This window comes from Narcine bancroftii, chromosome 5 (genome assembly GCF_036971445.1).
Source record: "Narcine bancroftii isolate sNarBan1 chromosome 5, sNarBan1.hap1, whole genome shotgun sequence".
In the NCBI taxonomy this organism is placed as follows: domain Eukaryota; kingdom Metazoa; phylum Chordata; class Chondrichthyes; order Torpediniformes; family Narcinidae; genus Narcine; species Narcine bancroftii.
The window spans coordinates 40663183-40685693 of NC_091473.1; the positions used below are offsets into that span (position 1 = coordinate 40663183).

Sequence of the window (22511 nt, forward strand, 5' to 3'; positions counted from 1 at the left end):
CTGAATGGTGGAGCCAAATAAATTGGTCTAGAAGCAGAACTAGTGTTCTTTACCAGCTGGAATAAGAGCCACTAGATACATGTGGTTTGATTTTTTTTTTCAGTCTGACTTCACTGACCAATTGTTAGCTGATGTATCAACTGCCATTCTACAAAGTGAAAATGAGTCCTTTTTAGTATCAAGGACTGTTTCTGACATTTGCTGTTTTTGGACGGAAGAACAGTTGGGTGTTTCTGATGACTTTTCCTTCATAATCCAGAGGGAATGAGTTAACTGATCGTCAAGATGTTAATTTTTACCTCACTCCAATTGTCATTTTAGCAGAACAGTTAGCAAGGCTGCAGTTAGCACATATCTATTACAGTGCCAGCGACCTGTGTTCAAATCTGGTGCTGTCTATAAGGAGTTTGCATGTTCTCCTTGTGTCTGCATGGATTTCCTCCAGGTGCTCCAGTTTCCTCTTACCCTTCAAAATGTATGAGGGTTGTAGGCTAATTGGGGTATTGGGCACCATGGCATGGGCTTGTGGGCTGGAATGCCCTTTTACTATTGCTGTATGTCTAAACTGAGGTCCTCCATCAGCCAGCTCCCCACCATGACTACCAGCCCCCCCACATCTCCATCGGGCACACAAAACTCAAAACGGTCAACCAGTTTACCTATCTCGGCTGCACCATTTCATCAGATGCAAGGATCGACAATGAGATAGACAACAGACTCGCCAAGGCAAATAGCGCCTTTGGAAGACTACACAAAAGAGTCTGGAAAAACAACCAACTGAAATACCTCACAAAGATAAGCGTATACAGAGCCGTTGTCATACCCACACTCCTGTTCGGCTCCGAATCATGGGTCCTCTACCGGCACCACCTACGGCTCCTAGAACGCTTCCACCAGCGTTGTCTCCGCTCCATCCTCAACATCCATTGGAGCGCTCACACCCCTAACGTCGAGGTACTCGAGATGGCAGAGGTCGACAGCATCGAGTCCACGCTGCTGAAGATCCAGCTGCGCTGGATGGGTCACGTCTCCAGAATGGAGGACCATCGCCTTCCCAAGATCGTATTATATGGCGAGCTCTCCACTGGCCACCGTGACAGAGGTGCACCAAAGAAAAGGTACAAGGACTGCCTAAAGAAATCTCTTGGTGCCTGCCACATTGACCACCGCCAGTGGGCTGATAACGCCTCAAACCGTGCATCTTGGCGCCTCACAGTTTGGCGGGCAGCAGCCTCCTTTGAAGAAGACCGCAGAGCCCACCTCACTGACAAAAGGCAAAGGAGGAAAAACCCAACACCCAACCCCAACCAACCAATTTTCCCTTGCAACCGCTGCAATCGTGTCTGCCTGTCCCGCATCGGACTGGTCAGCCACAAACGAGCCTGCAGCTGACGTGGACTTTTTACCCCCTCCATAAATCTTCGTCCGCGAAGCCAAGCCAAAGAAGATGTCTAAACTTAAATGAATTCATAGCATGTGGACATAACTGACAGTGCCCAACATTTTACTTTCAATCCTAATTTGCCTCTGAACTGCGGAGACAGTTAAGACCCAGAAAACGCTTGTTGGCAACATCAGATAATTTTCCACAATGTTCCCACAAATACATTCTTCCAGTGTGTTCTCTAAATCGGCCATTCTCAAGTTGAGTACTCTGCTCAAAGTGTATGGGGGCCCTGTGAAACAGTCAAATTTAGTTGGTTCCTTCCATTCTTTTTTTCCTTCCACCTACATTAAAAGAACATTTTTTTAAAAATATATGTTTTCATTCTGTGGCCTTTCTTAAATGTTCTGTGGCCCTCACTTAGAATGGCTGGAGTCACCTAAAGAGTTTTACAAGGGTTCTAATCAAGAGATCCCACTTGCAACATTGACATGCAATTATTTTCCTGATTTCTGTTCATTTGCTTCTCAGCTCCAACAACCTGGGTTCAATCCTTGGGTGCTGTCTGGGTGAAGTTTGTTTATCTCTGTGAAGCCCCTTTCACATGCGTCCCACTAAATTGGCCATTCATTGTCCTGGGATAGGAATGGGTGTTTGGCTTTTCATACTTGACCACTCCTAACTGGGACACTGAACACATTCACACTTGCAAAGAGCCATCCCTGGGGTTAGGACTGTTCTACCTTCTACCAGTGATGTCATGACGCATAGAGTGATGGTGGACCTGCCCTAAATCCTGATCAATGTATTATGATATTATATTTGAACAAAATGAATCATAATATGATTACACCACAGTATGAGCCCTACAGCCCTTGTTGTTGTTGGGCTGACCTATATAAACCTTTATAAGGGACCGTGGGAAAATGCTAGCAATAAATAGTAATAGTGGATCATTTTTAAATGGTGGGAACATTGGTAGTGCTATGGCGCTCAGTTTATACAGTATGGGTAAGTTTGTAATGCTATGGTGCACAATTTATATAGCGTGGGAAAATTGGTAGTACTATCGTGTACAATTTATAAATACCATGGGGGAAAAGCAATGGCAGACCTGCCTTCCCAGAATTCCATGCAGCAGAGAAAGAGCTGTATGCCTGGCTGCATACATGGAGCATTCATAGAGGGATTTCTCTTCCGCCCGCATGACATTCTGGGAAGTCAGGTTTACCATTACTTTTTTCCCCCACAGTCTTTATAAATTGTGCGCTATAGCACTACCATTTTTCCCACGATGTTTAAAAATTGTCCATTATTGCTATGTATTTCCTCTCTCTCTCTCTCTTTCCCCCCCCCAAACCACTGTGACTTTCTCATGGCAAAGTTTATACCTTTTTAATCTTTTCTTCCTGCACTGAAGCAAAAACTTGGGTCATTTCAATCTCACAATGCAGTTACCCCTTTCACACTTGCCTGATTGTAACGCCAGCATCTGCAGATGCCCGGGATTGTTCTAGGGGTCAAGGCCGTCAGTCCCCGGCGTTGAGTTGATTTTGCTTTCACACTAGATACTTTAAAGGCCGATTGGTGTTTGATTCCTGACTCCTGGGATCACTTGCAAGTGTGAAAGGGGCTTGAGATTGCATGAGTTTCTCCTGAGTGCTCCAGCTCCCTGCTCCACATCTGCGTGTTTTCTCCCCCTCCCCCCACTTCAATCCTGAAGATCTACTGATAGATAAGTTGCCTATTGAAAATGAATCCCTTGTATGGGTGAGTGGCAAAAGAGTCAAAGTGGAGTTGATGGGAATGTAAAGGGGAATAAGTTGTTGAGGTACAGGGAAGTAAGTAGGGAATGAGTTGATGTTCCTGAAAGATGGCATGGAGCAAATTGGCTAAATTGCCTACTTTTGTGTTGTAGCAAATAAACCTTTTATGATCCTAAACTTTGACTTTTTTTGTAAACTAATTTTGAGTCTTCTGTATGATAATGGGTGTTCTTTCATTGTGTTTCTATCAGTCACTATGAAACTATTCCTGGCAGATTCAGGATGATTAATGCAGTTCATTTGCACAAGAGCAAAAGGAGCTATCAAGTGTCGAATCTAAATCGGCTCCACTAATTGTCAGATTTTTAAATTGTGTTTCATACCTCTGTTAAATAGTTGACAAACGAAATGAATATTATATTAGAATGTTACAATTTCAAGATTTTAATTGCTTGGTTGAGAAAGTTTATGCCTAAAATTATTTGCATCATCATTTATTTGTAAAGATACTGTGGTAGTCATGATGGCTTTTTTTCCCAGGGGAAGTGGTAAAAGATGACCATTTTACAAGTTTTCTGGGGTCATAGGAACTTTGAGATACTTCCCAAGGATCCAATACAAATGCAGCACTGCCAGGGCATTCGCAGATACTGCCAGGGCATTCGCAGATACTGCCAGGGCATTCGCAGATACTGCCAGGGCATTCGCAGATACTGCCAGGGCATTCGCAGATACTGCCAGGGCATTCGCAGATACTGCCAGGGCATTCGCAGATACTGCCAGGGCATTCGCAGATACTGCCAGGGCATTCGCAGATACTGCCAGGGCATTCGCAGATACTGCCAGGGCATTCGCAGATACTGCCAGGGCATTCGCAGATACTGCCAGGGCATTCGCAGATACTGCCAGGGCATTCGCAGATACTGCCAGGGCATTCGCAGATACTGCCAGGGCATTCGCAGATACTGCCAGGGCATTCGCAGATACTGCCAGGGCATTCGCAGATACTGCCAGGGCATTCGCAGATACTGCCAGGGCATTCGCAGATACTGCCAGGGCATTCGCAGATACTGCCAGGGCATTCGCAGATACTGCCAGGGCATTCGCAGATACTGCCAGGGCATTCGCAGATACTGCCAGGGCATTCGCAGATACTGCCAGGGCATTCGCAGATACTGCCAGGGCATTCGCAGATACTGCCAGGGCATTCGCAGATACTGCCAGGGCATTCGCAGATACTGCCAGGGCATTCGCAGATACTGCCAGGGCATTCGCAGATACTGCCAGGGCATTCGCAGATACTGCCAGGGCATTCGCAGATACTGCCAGGGCATTCGCAGATACTGCCAGGGCATTCGCAGATACTGCCAGGGCATTCGCAGATACTGCCAGGGCATTCGCAGATACTGCCAGGGCATTCGCAGATACTGCCAGGGCATTCGCAGATACTGCCAGGGCATTCGCAGATACTGCCAGGGCATTCGCAGATACTGCCAGGGCATTCGCAGATACTGCCAGGGCATTCGCAGATACTGCCAGGGCATTCGCAGATACTGCCAGGGCATTCGCAGATACTGCCAGGGCATTCGCAGATACTGCCAGGGCATTCGCAGATACTGCCAGGGCATTCGCAGATACTGCCAGGGCATTCGCAGATACTGCCAGGGCATTCGCAGATACTGCCAGGGCATTCGCAGATACTGCCAGGGCATTCGCAGATACTGCCAGGGCATTCGCAGATACTGCCAGGGCATTCGCAGATACTGCCAGGGCATTCGCAGATACTGCCAGGGCATTCGCAGATACTGCCAGGGCATTCGCAGATACTGCCAGGGCATTCGCAGATACTGCCAGGGCATTCGCAGATACTGCCAGGGCATTCGCAGATACTGCCAGGGCATTCGCAGATACTGCCAGGGCATTCGCAGATACTGCCAGGGCATTCGCAGATACTGCCAGGGCATTCGCAGATACTGCCAGGGCATTCGCAGATACTGCCAGGGCATTCGCAGATACTGCCAGGGCATTCGCAGATACTGCCAGGGCATTCGCAGATACTGCCAGGGCATTCGCAGATACTGCCAGGGCATTCGCAGATACTGCCAGGGCATTCGCAGATACTGCCAGGGCATTCGCAGATACTGCCAGGGCATTCGCAGATACTGCCAGGGCATTCGCAGATACTGCCAGGGCATTCGCAGATACTGCCAGGGCATTCGCAGATACTGCCAGGGCATTCGCAGATACTGCCAGGGCATTCGCAGATACTGCCAGGGCATTCGCAGATACTGCCAGGGCATTCGCAGATACTGCCAGGGCATTCGCAGATACTGCCAGGGCATTCGCAGATACTGCCAGGGCATTCGCAGATACTGCCAGGGCATTCGCAGATACTGCCAGGGCATTCGCAGATACTGCCAGGGCATTCGCAGATACTGCCAGGGCATTCGCAGATACTGCCAGGGCATTCGCAGATACTGCCAGGGCATTCGCAGATACTGCCAGGGCATTCGCAGATACTGCCAGGGCATTCGCAGATACTGCCAGGGCATTCGCAGATACTGCCAGGGCATTCGCAGATACTGCCAGGGCATTCGCAGATACTGCCAGGGCATTCGCAGATACTGCCAGGGCATTCGCAGATACTGCCAGGGCATTCTATTTGACATGGTAGTGCAATTGGGATCTGATACAACTAATCAACTTGGGGGAAAATAGAAGGCATATTTATAAAATCATTTGTCTTATTAATATAATTATGTTTCAAAGCAAGAATTCAAGGCATCTAAAATTTCTTTGCAAAATAATAATCCACTTGGATTTACTGATTAAAGCCAGTTATTTTGTACAGTCTCCCCTTGGATTGGCTTCAATTTGTGGATATGGTTTTACCATTTCTCAATCTGTTCTCAGGAACATGCAGACTAGTATCATTACATCTATGTTGTGTTGCGTCGAGTTTCCTCCTTCACTGCTTAGTTTATTTATTGTCACGTATCTAGAAGGGGTTGCTTAGTGAGCAGACAAGTAGACATCTTGTAGTACAAGTAAGATGGTGCATACTTACTGTGAGAAATCAGTTAGTACAGAGCAAAGGCAACTAATTTTACTATTTTGAGGTTCATCCAGGAGTTTACAATCTTAAGTGTTAAAGTGGAGAATGGTAGCTATAGAGCAGGGGTGTCAAACTCAAATGCACCGAGGGCCAAAATTAAAAACTTGGACTAAGTCGAGGGCCGAACTAAATATTTATTGAAAATTTTCAACAACATCTGCATGTTTTCTCTTCTTTCAACGTATGTAATGTTAAACTTTTTCTTATTAAAATAAATGTTTAATAATAGTTTTGGTTAAACTCTTTCCATAAGAAGCATTAACAAATAAGAAATAAAATATTCAATAAATAATATTTCTCTCTAGCCTTTAAGCCAAGGATCGCACGTTGCCGAGAAGCATGCCAGGGAGCGGAGGTCTGCAGGGAGCCCTCCCCAGCGCAGCCAGCAAACCAGAGCGGCATCCCCCCCCCGCCCCCTCTCCCTCCTCCGCCCCCGCCTCCGCCTGCCGCAACCGTCGCCAACAACCCAAGGAGTCCCCGCTGGTCTCGCCATCTCACCGGGAATACCGTGAGAGCGGTGGAACTCGTCCGCGACCTCCACCCCAGCGGAAAGTCCGATGCCCAGCAGCACCTGCCCACAGATGAAGCTCAAGGAGACGCGGAGGTGACCCACCACGTCCAGCCACATGGAGCTAGGCGGCGGGTCCATTGGAGCTAGGCGGCGGGTCCGTTGGAGCTAGGCGGCGGGTCCGTTGGAGCTAGGCGGCGGGTCCGTGGGAGCGAGGCGGCGGGTCCGTTGGAGCGAGGCGGCGGGCCCGTTGGAGCTAGGCGGCGGGCCCGTTGGAGCTAGGCGGCGGGCCCGTGGGAGCTAGGCGGCGGGCCCGTTGGAGCTAGGCGGCGGGCCCGTTGGAGCTAGGCGGCGGGCCCGTTGGAGCTAGGCGGCGGGCCCGTTGGAGCTAGGCGGCGGGCCCGTTGGAGCTAGGCGGCGGGCCCGTTGGAGCTAGGCGGCGGGCCCGTTGGAGCTAGGCGGCGGGCCCGTTGGAGCTAGGCGGCGGGCCCGTTGGAGCTAGGCGGCGGGCCCGTTGGAGCTAGGCGGCGGGCCCGTTGGAGCTAGGCGGCGGGCCCGTTGGAGCTAGGCGGCGGGCCCGTTGGAGCTAGGCGGCGGGCCCGTTGGAGCTAGGCGGCGGGCCCGTTGGAGCTAGGCGGCGGGCCCGTTGGAGCTAGGCGGCGGGCCCGTTGGAGCTAGGCGGCGGGCCCGTTGGAGCTAGGCGGCGGGCCCGTTGGAGCTAGGCGGCGGGCCCGTTGGAGCTAGGCGGCGGGCCCGTTGGAGCTAGGCGGCGGGCCCGTTGGAGCTAGGCGGCGGGCCGGTTGGAGCTAGGCGGCGGGCCGGTTGGAGCTAGGCGGCGGGCCGGTTGGAGCTAGGCGGCGGGCCGGTTGGAGCTAGGCGGCGGGCCGGTTGGAGCTAGGCGGCGGGCCGGTTGGAGCTAGGCGGCGGGCCGGTTGGAGCTAGGCGGCGGGCCGGTTGGAGCTAGGCGGCGGGCCGGTTGGAGCTAGGCGGCGGGCCGGTTGGAGCTAGGCGGCGGGCCGGTTGTATCGGCGCCGCTGTGAATATCTAATTAACTTTCCCGTTAACTATATCGGTGAACTGCTGTGGAAGTGCTATAAACTACTATGGTAGTACTTGCTGCTGTGCATGTGCTATACTTGCGCGGCGGCCAGCGGGCCAACTCTCATATATATTTAATATGATCTTGCGGGCGGGCCAGAGTTTGACATGTGTGCTATCGAGCATGAAAAGGGATCTGCTGGGAGCATCTCACAAAATATCAACTCACTTCAGCACCATTTAAAAAAAAAACTGAAGCTGCAAAAGTTTAATGCTGAAAACTTGATTTTGAGAGTTTATTTCAGTCTTTAATTATTTCTTGCAGTATCCGGAAGGAATCAAAGAATATGAATATCAACCCAACTTTGCCATCAGAGGCCTCCATTATGATGTGCGGAAGGTAATACTTTAATAGGGGAGCAGTCTTAAGTAACAAGTGTGTAGCAAATCTTTATCATCTGCTTACAAGTAAACGTGCACAACTAAATTGCAATTTTATGCATAAATTAAAAACCTGATGATAACCAGGGAGAGGGTAGGTCCATTTAAAGATAAAGGAGGGATTTTTATGGCAGGAGCAAGAGGTAGTGGATGAGGTACTAAAGTACTTTGCGTAATCAAATCTGGTAAATCCAGTAAAGACAGCAAAGCTTCTCTCCCAGAGGAACTCGATGTCTTCTACACCCAATTTGATGGTTGTAAGAGTGAAGAACCACCCCTCCACACCCCCACATCCCCTGATGATCCCATCCTGTCCATTTCTGAGGATGATGTGCGTGCTGCCTTCAGGAGAGTGAATCTGAGGAAAGCATCCAGCCCAGATGGAGTACCTAGCTGAGGTTTAAAAATCTGTGCTGACAAACTTACCAAGGTATTCACGGATATCTTCAATATCTCACTCCTGCAAGGTTGTGGTACCTACTTGTTTCAAATAGGCATCAATCATAACACTGCCTAAGAAGAGCACTGTAACCTGCCTTAATAACAATTGATCTTAGCACTTACATCAACAGTGATGAAGTGTTTTAAAAGGCTGGTGATGAAGAAGATCAGCTCCTGCCTGAGCAGTGACATGGGTACATTCCAGTTTACCTATTGCAGAAACAGGTCTATGGCATCTCACTGGCTCTACACAAAGCCCTGGAACACACCTGGACAGCAAAGATGCGTACAGTTTGGCATTTAACACCATCATTCCCTCAAAACTGATCAGCAAACTCGCAAGACCTCGGAGTTAACACCCCACTGTGTAAATAGATCATGGATTTCCTCACCTCCAGACTATAATCAATGAAGATTGGTAAGAACATCTTGTAGTAGTTCAAGCTAGTGGCTTACCATCAACTTGTGGGTATTTGTGGAGTACTAATAGATACTACTCTTGCTAATAATACCCTTGTCCCATTAACGCATTCCCTACTATTTCCTTGTGTGGTTTAAATAGCCTGACACTGTCAAAATTTCATATGCAGATAAACTCCAGGCTCTACATAAATTATGGTGTTTATTTAATAATGAGAAACCATTCTACATTCAGATTTCTGATTTATTGTCATAGAGTACATACATGATATCACATACAACCCTGAGATTCTTTTTCCTGCGGACGAGGCAGAATTAACAGGTCTCAATTCAATAAGATGTATGAGAAATATAAATCCATTAACTGATTTGATTCCTCCTGATTAATGATTCAAAATATTCTTGATCATTTGGATGGTTAACATGTTGTGAGCTGACTTAATTTAGCAAAATCTAGGTCAAACTTCGAAAAAGTTTAATACATGGCAGTAACTTTGTCCAAAAAGATTATAAAAGGTCCAGTGTGTAAATTTGCATTTTCTTTCTAATAGGGATTTTTAATGAAGATTGATGCTTTCCATTATGTCCAGCTAGGAACAGTGTATCGGTATGTAATTTTTTGAGTTATGCAACATTCCATGTGAATTAAACAAGACTTTCATACATGAAATACTGCTGAGCAAATCTTAACAATGCTTGTTGGTTTGCAAGAACGCAGTGACTATTTGGTTGGAATTCCAGTTAATTATTAGTAATTAAAACTTTTAAATGCAGTTTTAAAATTTGCAGTCCAAGTCTGAGTTGAAAGTGTGTTAAGCGTGCATGTGTGTCTGCGCTGTGTGTGTGTATGTATGTGTCAATCACTCAGTTACCAAGTAAGAGAATTGCATGTCAAGTTGGAAGTTTATTTATCATCTGATTGTACCACTGCAACCCAACAAAACAGTGCAAACATACCTACAGACATAAAACACATACATACAAATATAGTGCATGTATACATATACAGTAAAACCTTGTTAGAAAGTGGTAGCTGGGGTCCAAGATTTTATACCGCGCTAAAGCCGAAACAGATGCATGTATGTCATGATTCAGGAAGCAGGTAAACAGAATTTAAGCCCACCCGAATCATGCTGCCGTATCCACCCACCACCCCTTTCCAGTTGCTCTCCCGGCCGCCCAACTCGCGCTGCTGGTCTGCTCCTCCCTGCCCCCCCACCATCATAAGAGTCAATTTTTGAGTTTGTGGCCGTTCACCACTCCTAAATCAATGTTTGGGGTCCATAGACACCCGCGCTATAAGCGATTCCGCAGATTAACGAATCGCGTGCTAACGAGGTTTCACTGTATTTAAAATACATATTGTTGATAAATAGTGGAGTCTTGGACAGATGTTCTACCAGTCTCATTGGCCCATAGGAAGAAGTCTGTTCATTCTGTATTGTAGCAGTTTAACCAGAATCTTTTATAAAGTTAGTTCTTGAGTAACACTTTTTGATTAAATTTAATTTCTGAATATTTGCAGGGGGCTCAGTCCAGTACCAGATGAAGAAGTGTTTCAAACATATGAAGGAACCCAACATGTTCCTCTCTACCAAATGAGTGATTTCTATGGCAAGGTAATTCTTTATATGGTTTCATGTGCATATAATAAACATTTAAAGTTTTGTAAATTGCAGAACCAGGCAATAAAATACTTTTTGCCTTTCTTCGTTCTCCCTTGCACACTCATCTCCAGTCTGTGAATTCCTGATTCCGTGCACCTTTCTGAATACACTGAGAAATTGAGTTAGTTTGTCAATTTCTGATAAGATGAGATTGATGCGAGTTAGAGGCTGGGAACAAACAGACTGGTCCACAATTTCTGGCAAGAATAAAGCAGAATGGAAATTGTTTGCACTTATAAATAAGCTGGGCTTTTGATTCTTATCTTAGAGAGGTCATTGCCTGAGGAACACTCTGACCTGCTGAGTTTCTCCAAAATTGTTTTTTTTTTACTGCTTCAAAGTGAGCTGGATTTTGGAAAAATCAAAAATAATTGTAGTATGATAATATATTTTAATTAGTATAGAGACTGGTGTGCTGCAATGAAAAGGTATATCCTCAGGGAAGACTAGTTAACCTGTCTTTAAACTGAAAAGCCACTAACCAAATTTTTACATTTTTTTCAAGTATTTTGTGTTCGATGCTGACATTTTTTTTAAACTTTAGAGAGATGGACTGCTTAGCCTAGTTATTTTTAAAGTAAATGCTGTATTTTCTCATCTGTCCACATTAAAATATTTCTTGAAATTCCCAGGAAGGATTAAGATGCATTGTAATCAATGCATGGCTTAATTTTAATTTAATTTAGTGAATCAGCACAGAGAGGATTTTGAGAGAAAAGTTAAGTAAATGGGTAGGTAAAGAAGGAATGAAAACAGTGGGTCCAGATAGAGATCAGGGTGAGGGAGAGGTGGGGGTTATCTAAAATTGGAAACATCTATGTTCATACCTCCAGGTTTGAGAATGCCCAGCAGGAATATGAATATGTTGTTCCTCAAGTTTACATTTGGCCTTGCCCTGGCAATAGATTAAACTGAGGACCGATGTACCTGTAGGAATAGTTGGAGAAGTTGAAATGGTTGGTTACAGGAAGTTCAAGCTTAGACCCAGAAACAGATTCAGTGAAGTGCCACCCAATCTGAGTTGGATCTCACTGGTGTAGAGGAGGACACAACAGGTACACCAAATGCCGTACATCAGGTTACATGATGTCCACGTAAAGTTGTGCCTCCCCTGGAAGGTCTGCTTACAGCCCTGGATGGAACCGAGGAAGGAGATGTTTGAGGCAAGTTTTGCACTTTTTAAAATTACAGCAGGAAGTGTCTGGAAGGATGATTGGATAGACGAGAGCAGTCTAGGGATTCAGAGTGAATGATCCCAGGATTTTTTTTTATAAGCAGGGAGGGGAAGACGAGTGTGCTGGTGTCTTGTATTTCTCACTAACTGCCCCATGACCCTCTTCCCAGTGGTCTCTCCACCTATCCAATACCCCACCAGCTCAGGTCTTCGCTAGCTTCTTTCCCTCTTCATCTATGTAATATCACCTCCATTTTACTTTAATCTTGATAGTGTACACCAACCAGAAACATCAACTGACCATTTCTACCTATGGGTGCTCCTGAACTGCTGAGTTCTTCCAGCAGCTCATTGTTTGCTCTGATATTTGGTAATGCCCGAGATGTAGTTTTTTTTTTGTTGACATTTATAAATTTGGTTGAAGTTGAAGCATATTTATTCTTTACTTTCGAGGGGGTAACTGGCTCTTTGTCCTTCCAAATAAAATTTACTCATTTCGCCTGACTCAAGATCTTGCACCCACACACGAGTTCTGGCTGAGAAGGACATAGTAGAGAGGATTTTGCACTACACTGAACTACTTTTATTGTTGCATTTTCCCCTGTGCTAGCTGTTTGTAGTTCACTCTGCAATTTCTTGTTAACCAAGGGAATCCACAGTGGTATATTAAACTTGTTAATCAGAGCCTCAATTGTAGAATCCTAGTGTTAAATCTTTAAATGTATTCAATAAAATAAAAATACTAGCAAAATATTGTGACCTCAGATCTACTGGTAGTAAATTGATTGCAATGATTTTGAGAATGAAAGCATTTTGCAAGCTGGTTGGAAAAGCAACTCTTCCCTTAGCTGACGAACTGTATGTTAATTGCATTGATTTCCTGCATAAAACAACAGTTTCCAGTTTAATGAAGTGCTCAAGTCTGAAACATTGGTTATGATTCTTTACTTTGTTATATAAAGTACACTGTTTGACTTAAAAGAAATGCTGGAGAACCTCAGCGGGTCTCGCAGCGCCAATAGGAGGTAAAGATCTATTACTGATGGATTATTGAAGGCCTGAGCCCTTTCTCAAGGAATAAGCAAAGAACAGGAAGGGACAAGAATAAAGTCCAAATACTGGCCGTGGGAGGAGACCACCCACAAATTGGAGAAACAACACTCATCTTCTGTCTGGGCACCCTCTAAAAGGATGGCATTAGGATTGTTTGAACATAAGAAATAAGAGCAGACGTAGTCCATCCAGCCTGTCGCGCCTGCCCACCATTCAATGTGATCATGGCTGATCTGATGATAGGTTCATCTCCACCTACCTGCCTTTTCCCCATATCCCTTAATTCCCTTACAATGTAAAAATATATCCAACTTAGTCTTAAATATATTTACTGAGGTCACCTTCTCTGGTTTCCATTAATCCCCCTCCCTTTTCCCTTTGTTTCCTGAGCCAAAATCAATTTTCTCTTCTCATCATATCCAATTCACACCTTTTGTTGGTCTGTACTCCTCGCCCAACTAGGATTCAGTCTTCATTCAGCCTTCCTGTTCTTTGCTTATTCTTTGAAGAAGGGTTCAGACCTGAAAGATCGATAATATATCTTTACATCCTATGGACACTGTTTGACCTGCTGAGTTTCGCCAGCATTGTGCTTTTATGTTAATCACTGAGTCTGTAGACTTTTGTGTTTACCCTAATGCCTACCCTAAAGAAGTTCTCCTTTGCTCTAAAGCTCTGCCAAATCTCTTTGCCTTAACTCTGCCTACTCTGAAGTTAACTTTTGCATTAACCTTGATGAAGGACACAAGCCCGTGTCCTGGGTAAACTTGTACCTCTCACTTTGTTCGTTTTAGATTGGTCACAGTGTTTGAGCTACCGAAAGAAAATAGACACCCACACCGAGAGCACTTCAATTTATACAAATGTTTATTACAAATTCAAAAGCTGATTTCAAACTACAATATGCAAGCCCTTCCCAATTATACTATCAACGCTTGGATTGGTCCCAACTGCCGAAGCGAGGCAATGACCACAATGCTTGTAGTTGGTTGTCGGGGCGCCGGTAGCAGCTTCTCCACTTCCCCCGACCGGGATGTTAGCTGGACTCTAGAAGTTCTTCTTCTTGCTGAGAGACGTTTCCACCCCTCAGAGAGTCTCCACTTCAGCAGTGAGACCATGGCTTATATTATCCAAAAAATGGTTTACTCATAGCTTATCTCTTTGAATAAATGATTTAATTATCTTCAAGGTCTCCTGACAGTCTGCAACCAACAAAAGACAACTGCATCTCTGGGCCTCATGGTGGAATTTAGATGTGTCTACTAATTCATATGCATCCTAGGCCTCATGGTGTAAATTAGATTTATGTCTTCCTATTCAACTGCATCCTGGGCCCCATGGTGGAATTTAGATTATGTCTTCTGATGCAACTGCATCCCTTCTTGCATAAGCTGGTCTAAAACCTCCATTACATTCCACCCCTTGGTCGCAGCCAGTCACTTACGAGACCTAACAAGCATTTGAGTACAGAAGGAGCGAAAAAGAGAAACTAAAACGAAAATAATCACAAAAATAAGCAATAATGCGAGCAAACAACGGAGAATATTGTGGCCCAATCCCCAAAATGTACCAGTTAACCATGAAAAAGGATTCCAACCAAGGCTCAAACTATCCTTGTGGTCCACAATACCCAGACACTGAAGCTCACAAACAGATTTTGAAACATGCTGAACAATATCAGATATATTAGTGGCTATATCAGGCCGTGTCCCCCATGGGCAATTCCCTCGGAACGTCCTCGACATTACAAATCCAATTGCTGGCATCAAAGCAGCTGTTAAGCCAGATCAGCAGGAGCGCAAGATGGAGGACCTGGAACAAAGAAGCCTGACATATGTCACTCACGATGCCGTAAGCATTCAGTATTTAAACAAACTAAACCATCCTGTCCCTCAATAGCTACCCACACCGAGTGTTACCCTGGGCAGGTGTCACTATTTCCCCTTTTACAGGAGGGTCACTACCTGGTGGTGCCACCCATACCTTTTGTCCGGCATTCTCAGCTCGGAAATGGGGGGCAATGACGGTTTTTCCTCTGGAATAGGCTGTAGTTCAGAAGCATGAAGAAGTTGGTGGAAAGGTGCACCTCCCTTTAAAGGGTGGTGATTCAAATTGTCGACTGCCTGCTGCAGCATATGGCTCCACCTCTTCAGGGTCCCCAGTGGTGTTAACAAACGAATTTGTTCCATCAGTAAGCCTTTCATTCATTCAAATAACCCGGCAGCCTGCGTGTGGGTAATAAGGAATACGGTGGACCCATAAAATACTGTTGTCAGCTGCCAAGATTGCCTTTCCGGAGAACTGCGAGCCATTATCAGACTGAATTTCTTCTGGTACATCATAATGAGAAATTAAATGGTTTAGTCCTTGGATTGTGCTAGCTTGGTCAGCCATCTTGGTGGGGAAAAGCAAACACCAGGCCTAAAAGGTGTCACCCATCTCTAGGACGTAAAGTTTACCAGACCACAGCTGAGCAAGCTCCCCGTCTTATTCAGCCATGCGGACCAGGAGGAACAGTGCGGGACTTCACAAGCTGATATGCTGGGCATGTCCGCACGACTGTGTGGACATCATCCTGATGGATGCGTAAGGCACGTGTACGGGCCCACATAGCTGATCCCTTCTCCCCCAAATGGGCACTCTGTTTGTGTGCCCATCGAGCCAGGGGGACGGTATCAGTGCGGCTGATAGTGGCAAGCTGATCTGCTTCTGCATTATGATGTGGCATGTTCGTCGTTGCATTGGTATGGGCGTCAACGTAAAATACGGTTATCTCACGATGATGGGAAGCATCCCACAACAGCTGCCACAACTGTTTGCCCCATACTGGGTGGTCATGTACCAGCCAGTCATTCTTTTGCCAATCAGGCATCCATACCACTAGTCCATTAGCCACAGCCCAGGAATCAGTAAACAGCCGAAGAGGGTGATCATGGGAGTCTCGTGGAAAAGTGACCGCCTTCAACTCAGCATACTGACTGGAGCCATCATCCCCCTCCTCCAATAAGTGAGTTCCTGTCCTGGGATGGTAAGCCACCGTCTTCCACTTCTGCTTTCCTTGCACCCACCGGCTGCTACCATCAGTAAACCAGGCATCCTCTTGTTCTGCTTTCTGTACCATCTCTTCCGTGGTCCCTTGGATCATCACAGCATCAATATAATGGTGAATGGAGAGAGAAGGCGATACTGGCACTGCCTCCAAATCACGGGCAATTATGCTGTGGCGAATAGTGGGAGAGTGTACATAGCCCTGAGGGAGGCGGGTGAAAGTATACTGATGCCCCCTTCTAGGTAAACGCGAACTGATCCTGTGAGACCTCATCTATAAGAATACTGAAGAAGGCATTAGTGAGATAAATGACAGCATACCATGTTCCTCTGTTCCCAGTAGCAATGTTTTCAATAAGGGTAACAATGTCCGGAACTGCCGAAGCAAGTGGTGGGGCATCTTTGTTCAAAAAACGATAGTCAACTGTCATTCTCCAGGAACCATCTGGCTTCTGGACCGGCCAAACAGGGCTATTAAAGGGCGACGTTGCGGGCTTCACTACCCCTTCTCCTTGCAAAGCATCGATGGTGGCTGCAGTCTCTTCCTGCCCTCCAGGGAGGCGATACTGTGGAATGCATACTGGTTTCGGGGGGGCAGGCACCATCACAGGATCCCACTTAGCCCGAACCACCACTAGTCTTTTTGTAATAGTCCAAATTCCAAATGCAAATCCCCCTTGGCTAGTATTAAGGGCCGTACCGGCCAACATATTGATACCTAGGATACACTCGTCAGTGGCAGCCACCAGGGCATGTAACCATATAGGCGAAGGGCCATCACCCACTGTGGTGCGGACTTTTATTTCCTTCGCCATGGTGATTGCTCCTCCCATCCCCTCTATTCGAAATGTCGGTCCAGTCCAGAGGTCAGGGTTACCAGGAATCACCGAGTGCTCCGCACCATTATCAACCAAGGCCAAATATTGGCGGACATTACCCCCACCCCAATGGACTGTTAACGATATGTAGGGCCGTGGGTCCCCGGGTATCCGCCGTATCTCAATGGAGTAGACACGAGGGCCCTGCCCACACCCTCATGCTTTAGTAGGGTTCGGGGGCTTCCAGGCCCACATGCCACTATTATCCATAAGAGCCTTTTTAACCATTTGTTGTATCTCATCACGGGTAACTGGAGCAAGAGAATCTGCCTCGATAGAGCAGCAGTGGGAGCAGATGGCACAGTTGGGCCAGGAAGACTCAACAGCTGGGGATAATGTTCCCCTGCCTTCCTCTTATAAAGGGCATAAAGGACCGCAGTAGGTTTCCCATCAATATCACTTTTAGGTCCGCCTAACTTTAACAAGGTTAGAAAAAGGTCCTTTCTTGTCGGTCCCTTGTTAGCAGCAGCCCCTCTCCTTTCATCCTGCTTGTCTGATGTAACCTGGGTTGTACGTGAGTGGATTTTACCTCCCAACTCTAATTCTCGAAGCCCAGATAAGGCGTGCGCCGCCTCAGACACAGGGTGCCCAATTAGCGGACTAGTTACGGACAGAACCAGTCCCTGTACAGTGGGTTGGGTGGAACGAACCAATTGGGTATGCATTCCGGCCATGAATATCTCTTCATCAGGGCTCCCCCCATGTACCCACAGCCTCAAACACCCTGGATACAAGGCAGAGGCCAGGGCCTGTTGATGAATTACTGCTATACCCTCCTCTGGGGTGCCCCAATTGTTCTGCAAATGTAAATCCCAATCTACTGGTGACGGGTATACTCGTAGCAGGGCATCCCCTAGAGTGGCGAGTAAGTAATCCACCTCTCTTCCTCTACCCCGCAGCTCAGCGGTGACCCAGATAGCAGTAGTCAATGCTCCTAATCCCAACAATTCCTCAGGGGTTAAATATACATTATCCCCTCCTTGCTCCCAAACACGCTGGAGCCAGGCCGCCAGAGTTTCTCCTGCCTTTTGCCTAAATCGATCAATGGCAGCCAGCTCTTTTATAGAGAAGTCACGTATCATTTACTGCTCTTGACCCCTGCTCCCACTTTGGCCCACAGGGTCCTTTGCCCAGTAGACGGGCCGAGGCCTAGGCCTTCCCAAAGAGGGGGTGTGCCATTGAGCATAAGCAAGGGTTCGGGTACCTTCCCCTGGGTCCTCTAGTGAGATCAAGGGATCTACTTCTTCAATCTCGTCAGTTACAGTCCACCCCTCTCCCTCTCCATCTGTTTGGAAAATCCACTGCCTTACAGGGTGGGAGTGAACAGCGGGTGGAGAGGGTAGTATGTTAAGCAGATGCTGAGGAGTATCTGCATTATTACCATTGTCATCATTCCAGATGTTCCCGTCCCAATCATCAATTACATTAGGATCGTCGCCATTCCTTGTCATGGCATGAATACAATGTGGATCGGGTTCTACTCCATGCCTTTCTTTATCTGCACAGAGCTGCTGCCAGAGTTTAATATTACGGCAGATCGTTTGGACATGCTTATCCTCCCATTCTTTGGCTCGGTCCTGACTGGTGTGAACAATCTCGCTCATCATGGAACAGTGTTGTCGCAGGGCTTCTAGCTCCTCCTCTAGTTGCTCTCTCTTGTGCTGAGATTCTACTTCTTGCTGAACTGATTCTGCTTTACGCTGAACGGAGTGGCGTAAGGCTGTGGCCAGCAGCCCAAAACCATCCGTCAGCGTCCCCTTTTTAACAGGAAATTTACTTTCTCGAAGGAGAGTGGCAACCCACTCTCCCAGAAGCGGACTTGATTGATCTAACTTCTCATTCCAACTAATGGGTGGTCCCAATAAAGACAGGGTATTGGCCAACATGCCAAACTCATTGTCTTTGGAAGTCCATCCCGGAATCAAGAACTGCTCAGGGCTCATCTCTTACTTTCGGCGAAACATCTCGAGACCAATCCTGCCGACTACGCCAATTGTCCTGGGTAAACTTGTACCTCTCACTTTGTTCGTTTTAGATTGGTCACAGTGTTTGAGCTACCGAAAGAAAATAGACACCCTCACCAAGAGCAGTTCAGTTTATACAAATGTTTATTACAAATTCAAAAGCTGATTTCAAACTACAATATGCAAGCCCTTCCCAATTATACTTATCAATGCCTGGACTGGCCCCAACTGCCAAAGCGAGGCAAAGACCACACACTTGTAGTAGGTTGTCGGGGCGTCAGTAGCAGCTTCTCCACCTCCCCCGACCGGGACGTTAGCTGGACTCTCGAAGTTGTTCTTGCTGAGAGACGTTTCCACCCCTCAGAGAGTCTCCACTTCAGCAGCGAAACCATGGCTTACATTACCCAAAAAATGGTTTACTCATAGCTTATCTCTTTGAATAAATGATTTAATTATCTTCAAGGTCTCCTGACAGTCTGCAACCAACAAAAGACAACTGCATCTCTGGGCCTCATGGTGGAATTTAGATGTGTCTACTAATTCATATGCATCCTAGGCCTCATGGTGGAATTTAGATGTGTCTACTAATTCATATGCATCCTAGGCCTCATGGTGTAAATTAGATTTATGTCTTCCTATTCAACTGCATCCCTGGGCCCCATGGTGGAATTTAGATTATGTCTTCTGATGCAACTGCATCCCTTCTTGCATAAGCTGGTCTAAATCCTCCATTACAGCCTGAAAAGTCAGTTATATTTGATGTATAAAATGCTCAGTTTCTCCAGCAATGTGTTTTTACTTCAATCGTGGGGTCTGCAGACTCTCATGTTTTACTCTAGTTTCCAGCCTTTGGCAGTCACCCAAGATTGATGATGACCTACTTCATCTGTTTGGACACATGATCAGGTGGGGAATAGATGGAAATACACCAAGTGCAGGCAGATTGGATTGGATCATAGTTTGGTGCAGACTTGGGCTGAAGGGCCTGCTCGTGCCGTATAATTCTGTGTTCTGGTTTCCTGGGTTCTGAGGTGGCTAATGTGGGAATAAAAGGTTTGTCTTCCGATGGAATTCTTCCCACAACTCACAGAGCTCTGCCTGTTAGGAGTCTGGTTTCAGGGGTATTTACAATGTGGCCAACCCGGCATAACTGACCAAGAGTAACTGGAGCTCTTGATCTGGTCGTGGACAGCCTTGGTTCACTTCACCTTCAATGTATGTGAAGCATTTATGGAGATGATGTCGGTGGTATTTTTCAAGTGCCTGCTGTAGGTACCCCTGGTCACAAAAGTATAAAGGTGAGCAGGGATTACTGCTGCCAGGTAGAGAATGTATTTTTTTGGCTAGCGCTGAGGTTCTGATCTTCAAGTATTCTTATCTTCAATCAACTAAAGGGTTTACTCAAACTTTAGAACCATTAAACATAGAAATAAGCCTTTTGGCCAGCTAGTCTGTGCCAAATTCCACATAGTCCCATCATCCTGCATCTTTAGTACTCCATGCACTTCTCATCCACGTGCCCACCCACATTTCTCTTAAATGTTGAAATCGAACCTGCATCCACCTCACCTCACTACTGTTTTGCCTCATTTCTATAGAGCCTGTACCCATTTCCCAAGTAAATACAGATTTTAAAAAATCCATGCATGATCTCCCCCATTTCTTTTGGCACCATGTGTAGATAACAAACGACTCCAGTCTTCAAGAGGACCAATTTTATCCCTTGCTATTCTTTTGCTCTTAACTTTATAGTGACTTTTAGTGTTTTCACCATCAATATTTGCCTTTCTTCAGAAGTGGCTCTGAGATTGCATGAAATGACCCATGTTATCGAGGGTCTAGCCATGAATCTTTATTGTCGGAGGGATCTATGATGTAGCAGAGGCTGTTTGATACAGGATCTTTGCCTCCTGGCTGTTGAATGGAAGGCCCACCTGTCGGTCTCTGGCTTTACCCTACCCTCAATTTAGCCTATGTGTCGTCTGAGTCCAGCATGCTCGTTGAATGAAGTGATAGGAGAAGGTATTCGGTTCAACAGTCAGTTTATTATACAACACAAGAATAAAACTTAACAGAGCTCTGGGTCAATCATTAGTTCATAGGTCACCTGCACAGTGAGCTATTCCCCAAGACTGACCCCTATTGTCCAGTCTGCTCAGTTTATATAGCTACAATTTACCATACAGAACAAAAGTTGGCTTCCTTGGCTAGATTTTTACATAAAGTATATCACCAGCAATTTCCTTATTCTACAGTTTATCTTGGGTGTAGACCTCTTATCTTAAATCTTCCAGATCAGACCATCCTATTGTTTTGACCAGAAATCAATTCCTGCCCCAGATATTTCCAATCATCGTTCTGTTCCTGTCTGGCCAATGTCTTCTGTTCTCTTTAACACCTCCTCATGCCTTAATCTTCTTCCTAGACTGGCTTTCCATTCCCTTTGTTTCTTACAGGATATTCTTTGTTCTGGTCTGCCCTGTGTCTCCTGCGCTACTCAACACCTCCTTCAGTTTGAGCATTCCTCCTAAATCGTTTCATCCATTTCCTCTCCCTTGTATTTGGGGAGCAGACAATTCTGCCCCTACTGTACTCAGCCAACTCTGCTCCATGCTGTGATTGCCACTTAATTACCTTATACTTTTCCCTTAACAATGAAGTAAATATAAAAATTGTTACATAGTCCTCTATTCCGTGATATTTTAGCCCCTCTAATATGCTTTGAATACATCAGTGAAAATTTCATGCCTGTCCTCTTGAGTATGAACAGATGCAGAAGTGATCTGCATATGGCCACTGGGCTAAGACTTTTGGTAATCTTAGACTGTTGTCACTGTAGGTTGAGTGGATTCTAAGTAGTTCTGAAGATTAGTTCTAAGATTGAGGTAGCCTTTTGAAGAATAAGGGAATTGGGGTTTTTTGGAGATGGTGAGTAAGTGGAACAGAGTCCATGGCCAGATCAGCCATGGTCTTACTGAGTGGCAGAGCAGGCTTGAAAGCCAGATATGGCCTACTCCTGATCTGACAGTAGAAGTCCAAAAATTCAGATCACATGAGAATATGGACTTTTTGAAAAAACGTATGTAGGTGCCACAGATGTACAGCGGCAACAAGAGAATATTTTATGTTTACATTTTTGTCAAATGTTAACTTTATTTTTATTTAAAACTGCTTGTTTTGATAAGTGAAGAATGCTGTATTTGCTAATGAATAAACTATCAAAATTTATCTGTTAATTTCTTCTTTATTCCTCCATAAATTTGAATTTTAAAAGTATTGCCCAAGAATTCAGAAAATCTGAAAATCCGGACCGACCCAATCCCTAAGCAGTGCAAGTTGTTGGATTTCTGTACTTCTTGTTATCCTACATTCTTGGCTCTACTCCAGTTGATAGGATGCAACATTGTGGCTGGAAAATTGAAGAATAGTGTTGGGTGATGTCACAAGCTGGAATGGCACTTCTTCATGGCCATTATGCTCTTGACCCATTGATCATATTACAGTCTCAAAAGATTGAGGTTGGCATGGTTCAGTGTAATGGTCATATTTTGGGGCATACTGGGAAACCAGTCTGATTAATAAACTGAAAGGAAACAACCTCCGATATTGTCATT

At 45.9% G+C, this 22511-nt stretch overlaps 1 protein-coding gene across 15 annotated transcripts in view; it reads left to right on the plus strand.

Moving 5' to 3' along the window:
• Nucleotides 1-22511, plus strand: part of LOC138763304 (5'-nucleotidase domain-containing protein 2-like) — a 130764-nt gene that overhangs the window by 17170 nt on the left and 91083 nt on the right. For all 15 annotated transcript variants that reach the window (XR_011357479.1, XM_069937205.1, XM_069937212.1 and 12 more), the window contains exons 3-5: nt 8137-8211; nt 9665-9720; nt 10639-10732. Coding sequence is in view for 14 of the 15 variants with exons in the window: in XM_069937205.1 (XP_069793306.1) it covers nt 8137-8211; nt 9665-9720; nt 10639-10732 (225 nt within the window). In the remaining variant the exon portion in view is untranslated. The remainder of the gene's footprint in view (nt 1-8136; nt 8212-9664; nt 9721-10638; nt 10733-22511) is intronic.